General features: G+C 36.4%; 1 protein-coding gene across 2 annotated transcripts; it reads left to right on the top strand.

The window, feature by feature from the left end:
- The first annotated feature begins 3,157 nt into the window (after positions 1 to 3,157).
- LOC125040021 (actin-3, muscle-specific-like) lies at positions 3,158 to 5,231 on the top strand. Of its 2 annotated transcripts, none has more exons than XM_047634438.1 (2): positions 3,158 to 3,196; positions 3,928 to 5,231. In XM_047634438.1, exon 2 carries the CDS (start codon positions 3,947 to 3,949, stop codon positions 5,075 to 5,077), a length of 1,131 nt encoding a protein of 376 aa, XP_047490394.1. In that variant the 5' UTR covers positions 3,158 to 3,196; positions 3,928 to 3,946; the 3' UTR covers positions 5,078 to 5,231. The 2 variants fall into 2 exon arrangements, with proteins under 2 accessions (XP_047490394.1, XP_047490395.1); XM_047634439.1 differs by having other exon boundaries at positions 3,179 to 3,204.
- Positions 5,232 to 9,581: the final 4,350 nt, after the last annotated feature.

Raw genomic sequence — 9,581 nt, 5'->3', positions numbered from 1 at the left:
AGGCAGGCACTCCATTAAAAATTTACTTTGCAAGTCTTTTAGGCTAATGCTCACTTGACAGGTGCATTCGTGTGCTTAATTTTTGACCTACTGACTCTGTTTGTATAGTTGATTCGTTGTCTATTTTGGATGTTTTCCCTTCTTATTTGTTTTAGTAATTGCTCTTTTGATTATATACGCCTTGATATTCTCTTTTCCATGTTCCATCTAATGTTCTACATTTCACATGAATGACTGATGTATAAGTTCCTTGGATATGAGTCATATATGTTACCCGTTGACGTAATTATCAATCTGCATTTTTTGCGATCGGTATATGTTACGATCAGGTCTGTGGCAGCTGTCATTATTAGTTAAATGAGGCACAATCTGTCAGAATGTAAAAGAAAAAAAAATCAGTAGGTCAATTCAATGAAGGGTGGATAGTACGAGGAGAGTTAACAAGACATAGGGAGAAATTAAAACAATCTTGCAAAAATACATAAAATACGTATATGGTCTATTTGACCTTCCAATTAACTCACTGCCGCCGAGAACATGTATTGTTCACTGGAGTCTTGTTTTTAGAAAAGTCTTTCCACATAGATGGTTCGAAAATCAAGGAAAAGGGTAAACAAGTAATTAGCTCCTTGGTGACAAGGACTTGTGGAGCCATCCATGTATAAAAAAAATTATAAAAAAAAAGTCACAGTGTGTATAAGCATGTGCGTACATGCCCTTTCTGGGTGAGAAAATTACCTGAGATTCATGTTTTTCGAATTATATAATGAAACTTTAATTACTTAGTGTATATTTATGTTCACACATAAATGCGCATATGTATGTACTTATGCGTACACAAACACACACACAAACATTTATATATATAAACATATGTATATATATACATACATACATACATACATACACGCACGCACACACACACACACACACACGCACAAACACACACACATATATATGTGTGTGTGTATTTATATATATACATATACATACACACACATAGATACATACAAATAAGGGTATATGTATATATAGTATGTGTCTATCTATCTATACACACACATACATGTACATATATATATATATATATATATATATATATATATGTATATGCACACATACATGTATATATATGTATAAATATTTATTATGTGTATAAACATATATATATATATATATATATATATATATATATATATCTTTCTTTAAACACATATACTGTATTTATATATGTACACACACACACAAACACACACACACACACATATATATATATATATATATATATATATATATATATATACGTAAGATGGAAGAATATCATATCGTATTTTCTATGAAAAATTATATACCCTACCAAACAATGACTCGAAATGGTTTAGTTTTGCATTTTCTGGCTAGTACCGTCTTGTGGAAATCGGATTTTGAGTCATTGTCCGGGAGAGTATAAGTTTCAATATAAAATGCTTTATGGAATTCTTCCTCTCTAGACATAGAAGTAACCTTGGTAACCTGGGATTGTATGAGAATTAGTGCCTCACTCGCATCAAGTGCCCACGGAGACTGTCTGAAAAAAACTTCGATATTGTATTCTAGTATGGATTGATGTACGAGTATAATGCCAATGAAACCAGTGAAAATTCTAGTTAGAAAATCTTTTAATTAAATTGTATAACATACAGAAATGCATATTTACACACACACACACACACATATGTACATGTATATATGCATATACAAGAGCATGCCCTGTTACTCTCCAAGATTTATACCTCTCCGAATCTTTTCTAAATCTGCTGTGACTATGATTTCGACCGTCAATTTTCCCCCCTTCAGTGTGCTATGTGGTCACTGGTCCTGGCCTTGGATTCCTTCTGTCAAAGTTCCAATTACTGTTATTCCTAAACTGCCAAGAGATGAAAACTTAGATAAGTGACAAAATAGGTAAGTCTGCGATTTATTTTTACACTGTTATAGATAATCATGGGATTTTCATCCATAATTCCATTGATGAAATTATATAAAAAGTGACTGACATTTCGAGGAATGCCTAAGCTAGGTATTTTCTTTCTTCATTTGATTATTCCTCAATGATAAGTAACTTGTTGAAAGCGGAAGATTTCTATGCACGTACACACGCTTAATACACATATGGATGAATATTTGCATACACGCTTGAATGCCCTATTGGGACCGCTCATGTAAAAAATAATAATTATAAGTGTATATATAAAATATATATAAACTCTAAACCATACATAGTTTAACGTGGTACAAAATTAATTTGTCCTATTCGGGATGTATTACTCAGTTACCTACGTTAATATATCTGTGATACAATCTCTCACTTCCACTTTTACTTGCTCTCTAACTCCTTCTCGCTCTCTCTTTCACTCTCACCTTCTCGTGTTAAACACATCTAGCACACACTGGCCACCATACACTGCCCTGTTATCTCTTTAGTTATCTATAAATGTTTCTATCTATATCCAGTTATGTTTATAAGTGTAAATATGAATAGAAACACACACACACACACGTATATATATATATATATATATATATATATATATATATACACATATTGATGAAATTTAAAAGTTATTCTGAAATTTGAATATAATTTGATTTGGTGGTAATATCATGCATGATACGGTCTATTTCTGTTGCTGCCAACGTGTACCTTTGGATATAAATTGGCCAACGAAGTAAAAAGTCTAGGAAAAGGGTCTGTCACTTTCTCGTAATATAAGTTATGCATGCGCTGCAAAGCTGTCGAAAGAACTACGCATGTGTGTGTGAGCAGGTGGGTGACTGAGTGGAAAGATGGATGGGTGGAAGGGTGGTGGCCAAAGCGGTTGGTGGTGTAGGCCCCTTTGTTACAAGACCAAATATGTATGGTAATGAAGAGGCAACAGTATTTGCACTTGGGTGACTTTGCCTTACGTTGAAGCAAGTATTTTGAGTCAAATATTTTCTTTGGCTGGTCGTGAATAGGCAATTAACCAAGGACAGCATTTTTGTTGTGAGGTAGTATATTTCCAACCTCTCACTTGCCTATTATGGGAAGAAAATAGCAAAAGGAGACAACCAAAATCTTTAATTAGGAGAGACGAAGAGCAAGGGAAGTGTATTTAAGGGCATTCGTGAACCACCAACCCTCAGTGTACTTCAGACTCAGGATACGCTAGGACGTGTACGTTAGTGGGTGATCCGTTTCCTTGTGACACGTTTTGGAACTGAGAATAGAGATTACAATAGATCCCTTCGTTTCTGCTATTGATCAAATTCATAAGAATTTGAAATCTGTTTCCTTGCTGTGGAAGAGTCCTATAAGCTCATATTCAAGTCAGAACTCATGTTCCAAATGTTAATCAAAGAAAATCTCAATGAATTTGGAATACTACAAAGTAACATAATTCGGCTTTTCTTGTCAGAATTTGTGTATATTTTTACTGTAATGTTTTTGAAGTTTGTGTGTGTGTGTGTCAGGGTGTATGCATGTATAGCACGGGTGTGTGTGTGTGTGTGTATATATATATGATATATAAAGTATATATATGTACATATGATATATATAAAGTATATATATATGTATATATGATATATATAAAGTATATATATGTATATACTTGTGTGTGTGTATATATATATATATATATATATATATATATATATATATATGTGTGTGTGTATGTGTGTACAGGCGTATATACGTATATATATATATATGTATATGTACATATAGGTAAACAGATGTATATATACAGGTATATATATACATATATATAAAGTATAGAATATAGCACATTGTTTGCATTGGTCAACAAAGCAAACTTTATTTACACCATCAAAGCTGGTCCCTATAGTATCCTTTGTTACAGCACGTGTTTGTCACTACAAATACATATTTTACGTCATTTACAGACATATCTATCCCGCCGACATGTGCGACGACGAAGCAACTGCGCTGGTTGTGGACAATGGATCCGGCATGGTCAAGGCCGGCTTCGCCGGAGACGACGCCCCTCGTGCCGTCTTCCCCTCCATCGTCGGCCGCCCCCGTCATCAGGGTGTGATGGTCGGTATGGGTCAGAAGGACGCCTACGTCGGCGATGAGGCCCAGAGCAAGAGAGGTATCCTGACTCTCAAGTACCCCATCGAGCACGGTATCATCACCAACTGGGACGACATGGAGAAGATCTGGCATCACTCCTTCTATAACGAACTTCGTGTTGCTCCTGAGGAATCTCCCGTCCTCCTCACTGAGGCTCCCCTCAACCCGAAGGCCAACCGTGAAAAGATGACCCAGATCATGATTGAGACTTTCAACACACCTGCCATGTATGTGGCCATCCAGGCTGTGCTGTCCCTGTACGCCTCTGGTCGTACCACTGGCATTGTGCTCGATACTGGTGATGGTGTGACCCACACTGTCCCCATCTACGAAGGTTATGCTCTTCCTCATGCTATCCTTCGTCTCGACTTGGCTGGTCGTGACCTGACTGCCTACCTGATGAAGATCATGACTGAGCGTGGCTACTCTTTCACCACCACCGCTGAACGAGAAATCGTTCGTGACATCAAAGAGAAGCTTTGCTACGTTGCCCTTGACTTCGAGAGTGAGATGACAATGGCTGCCGCATCATCTTCCGTTGAGAAGTCCTATGAACTTCCTGACGGTCAGGTCATCACCATCGGCAATGAGCGTTTCCGTTGCCCCGAGTCTCTGTTCCAGCCTTCCTTCCTGGGCATGGAATCTGTTGGTATCCACGAGACCGTGTACAACTCCATCATGAGGTGCGACATTGATATCAGGAAGGACCTGTTCGCCAACAATGTGCTTTCTGGTGGTACCACCATGTACCCTGGTATTGCTGACCGCATGCAGAAGGAAATCACTGCCTTGGCTCCTTCCACCATTAAGATCAAGATCATTGCTCCTCCTGAGCGCAAATACTCCGTATGGATCGGCGGTTCCATCCTGGCCTCTCTGTCCACCTTCCAGTCCATGTGGATCACTAAGGAGGAGTATGATGAGTCCGGTCCTGGAATTGTTCACCGCAAATGTTTCTAACCAGTTTATTTTATTTACCTATTTCTTTAACCTTGCATTGTGTCAACAGACAAGGTGCATCAAAACATATCGCCACCATGATTTATTGCGTAATTATGACATGTTCATGTATATGAAAACTGAATACTTTATATAAATAAAATACTTATTCTAACCTTAGTATGATTATATAAGGAAAATAAATTTACCAGATGTTGCTCACAGATTCCAGATTTCCTATTCACTTAACTTGCAAGAGCCACAGGCTGATTATATTCACTCACCATTTTATCACATTCATAATTACGTTTATAAGTGTGACAATATCACGATTATTATTTCTGGTATTAGTTAGGAATGCTCTGCACAATCGACATTGATTGGTTTTCACAGTAGTATTATCATTTATTCATCCTAGGAAGTTTTATGTATACATATTTTGTTTTCTTTCCAATACCCTTTTTTCCTGTTTTGCATGTATTTCTCTTTTGTAATAAGCAGCAGCTTTCCACTTAACACCCTGCCTCACAATCCACGCATAAAGTCATATTAAAGAGTACATAGACTAAAAGTATCAAGACTTAAAAATATTTCCTCTCTGTCATTCTCAAGATCTATATAAACAGAGAATAAAAAAAAAAAAAAAAAAAAAAGAATATACTAATAACCAAAAATACCACTCTACATATATGGCTAGTTCTGTGCTACGCTTGGCATACTAGAATGTTACCGTAAAATCCTATCAACAGTTCGGTCGACTAGTAATTCTAAAATGAGAGTGGTGGTGCGAGGCAAGGGACAATACAAGGGGGTCCAGCAACGCACTCAGTTTTCTGAAATGAATAAACCTGCATTCATTTATATCATACATCGGCAACGAAGGAATCCAATTACTTTCAAATATCCTACATCCATATCAGAACTGCATAGTATTTCAAAGGGCATGTTGATTTTTGAACTTTTTTAAGCATATGTATTACGTAATATGATTCCGTTGATCTCGCACATGTTACGATTCCTTTCGCAAACCTCCGAAACGTACGCCCTTATTTATTTTACTTGTTTATCGCTGACTTGACCAACCTGGTACCACCTCACCTGCCGTCAACGTTATTTACCTGGAATTCACATGATTTACCCGAAGCTCACCTTGTCCGGGATTCACTTGCCCTTCTTACTTACCTATCTGACACTCACTTGCTTTACATACCTCAAGCACTCACTTGTAATACCTACATTGCTTACCTGGCTTTCACTTAACTTACCTACCTGACTCTCTTATACTTCGGAGTCACTTTACTTATCTGGCACTTATTTTAACTGAAACCGTACTCTCCTGCAAACTGGCATTCACATACTTTTCTTGCCTGCCACTAAATTGCATAATCTTTATCTAGCGCTGTCTTATCTTATCTGGCACTCACATACAGCACTTCTTTTATTTACTTGGCATTCACTTCCGTTACTTACATTAGTTACCTAGCACTCGGATACTTCAGATTCACTAACCTGGTATTTATTTTATCGAATATTTATCTTCCCTGTAGCGCTCACCTACTTACTGGCATTCACATACTTTACTTGCCTGCCACTCATTTGCCTAATCTAATATATCTAGCGCTGTCTTACCTTATCTGGTACTTCCCTTACCCGGCTCTCACATACTTACCAACAATACCTTTACTTACCTACGTGGCACTCACTTGCCTTACATACCAGCGCTCACTTCGGTTACTTATCTGGCTTTAATTTTTTTTTTACTTATCTGGCACTCAATTGCCTAACCTACTTAACTTACCTTAACTGGCACTAATATCCCTTAACCAGTTCTCACTTACCTGACACCTTACCTACCTGGCACTTATTTCCGTTACCTAGATTACTTACCTGGTACACACTTAACTTACCAACCTGACACTCACATACTTTGAACTCGCTTTACTTGTCACTTATTTTACCTACCTGATACTCACTAGACGTACTTATCTGGCTCTCACATACTTACCAGCACTTTCTTTTACACAACACTCACTTCCGTAACCTACATTAGTTACCTGGCACTCACATACATCGGATTCACTTACCTGGAAATTATTTTACCTACTTGATACTTACCTCACACTTATATTACCTGTCTAATACCATACTTGTCTGGCGTTCACCTGCTTACTGGCACTCACTTGCCTACCAATCGCCTCATCTTCAACACTGTCTCACCATATCTGGCACTCACTTTCCTTACCCGGCCATAACTTAGCGATACCTCTACTTATCTGTTACTCAATTGCCTTACTTACCTAGCACTCACTTCCGCTGCCTACATTACTTACCTGGCACACTTCCATTGCTTACATTACTTATCTGGCACACACTTTTGTTGCCTGCGTTACTTACCTGGCACTCACTTCCGTTGTCTACATTACTTAGCTGGCACTCGATTAACTTGCCTACCTGGCACTCAGATATCTCAAACTCAATTTACCCAGCACTTATTTTACCTGCCTGATACTTAACCTACGTTATCTAGCGTTGTTTTACCTTATCTGGCATTCACTTTACCAACTAACACAAACTTCCCTTACTTACCCGGCTCTCACATACATACCAGCTCTTACTTTATTAACATAACACTTATTTCCATTACTTACATTAGTTATCTCACTCACCTGGCACTTAATTTACCTGTCTAATACTCACTTACCTTATCTGGTGTTCACCTATTTTACTTGCTTGCTACTCAGTTACTTAACCTACTTTAACTAGCGATGTCTTACTTTATATGGCGCTCACTTCCCTTACATCTACCAGCGATACCTTCACTTACCTGATAATTGCCTTACCTATCGAGCACTCACTTCTGTCACCTACATTACTTACCTGGCACTGAATTAACTTACCTACCTGGCACTTACATACATTAGAATCATCTTGCTTACCTATCACTTCTATCACATGCTTGAACCACACTCTTGTTACCTGGCATTCACCTTACCTAATGCTTTACCAACCTGGTGCTAATTTTCTTTACTTTCGTAGGACTCCCCATACTTAACTGTTGCTCAGTTATTTTACCTCTGTTGCCTGTCATACTTACCTAACACTCAATTAACCAGTACACAAATTGCTTACTTGGCGTTCAATTATTTTACTTACGTTGTGTATCTTACGTGTTTGGCGCTTACTTATTTTACTTGCCTTACGCAAGTTATGTGGCGTCCGTTTACTTTACTTACCTGGCATACAGTTACTTTGTTTAACTGGTGTGCATGTGCCTTACTTAAATGGCCCTCGCTCGGCTTACAGACTGTACTTAGCGTTCATCTACTACATAAATTTCGGCTAGCATGGACGCTCGCTTATCTTGTTTACCGGTATCAGAATGCATGCATATACAAGCGTGAATATATCTATGATGTATGTGTGTGTGTGTGTGTGTGTGTGTGTGTGTGTGTGTGTGTGTGTGTGTTTACATCCCACCCCCCACACGTGTGTATATATATATATATATATATATATATAAAAGGCATATTACCAGACTAAACAATATTAATTTTAAAACTGTTGTGAGGAATTGTGATAAAGATTTTATCAGAGTTTTCGTCAAAATGACCATCTGTTTATTCTAATGATAATAAAGAATTGCATAACACATAAGCAAACATCCTGCTTCAAGATTATTATAGAAGTTCAAATAAAGTTATTTGATGAAGGGATGTTGAAGTTCATGTGTGTACTCTTAGTTCATTATTATTATTTACTGAAAGTGACTCAAAATTATAGAGCTAATTAGAAATTTAGCTAAAATTATATATATATCAAAAATAGATTTATGAGAATACAAAGAACTCGAATCCATCCCCATTTTATAAATAGCTACAGTAAAAAAAGATTTTATAGAAAGAAATCAGCTAAATTAAAAAAAAAAAAATGTTTTACTTGTTCATAAAATTGGCCTTAACTCTTGTAATAATCTTACTTTGAAATGAACTCTATTTGTATATTCATAGTTGTCCTCATTATTAATATAATTATGATTCTAATATCTATTTATTTTACTGAAAGCGAGACAAAATTATAGAGCTAACCTGAATTTAGCTGAATGATACATAGATATATTTTTCTTTATATATATATATATATATATATATATATATATATATATATATAAGAGAATGCGCAGGGCTTTCGCTATCATTTAATTTATAGCCTTATATATATCACTAAAACAAATTTGTTACAAGAAATATATATTCATATATTATTCATTCATATAAGAATCACCCCTTACTTTTCTAAAATGTTATTCCAAGATGTTAATAGCTCTGATTGTATATTTTGTCAATCTTTATTAAAGAGAAAAATACGAGCATGTTGACAAAACTATACAATTATATAAGCATCAAATTACATGATTTGACAAATATCTTCATTAATTTGAAGGTATTCATGGATTACAATAGTCCCGCAGAAAGTGATATCACGGCCTCGCGCTTCATGAAAGGTCATCACATTTTCATTTATTGTA

The sequence above is a fragment of the Penaeus chinensis genome, chromosome 28, assembly GCF_019202785.1.
Source record: "Penaeus chinensis breed Huanghai No. 1 chromosome 28, ASM1920278v2, whole genome shotgun sequence".
NCBI lineage: Eukaryota > Metazoa > Arthropoda > Malacostraca > Decapoda > Penaeidae > Penaeus > Penaeus chinensis.
The sequence above is the reverse complement of the archived record's forward strand: the minus strand, read 5'-3'. Positions and strand labels throughout refer to the sequence as shown.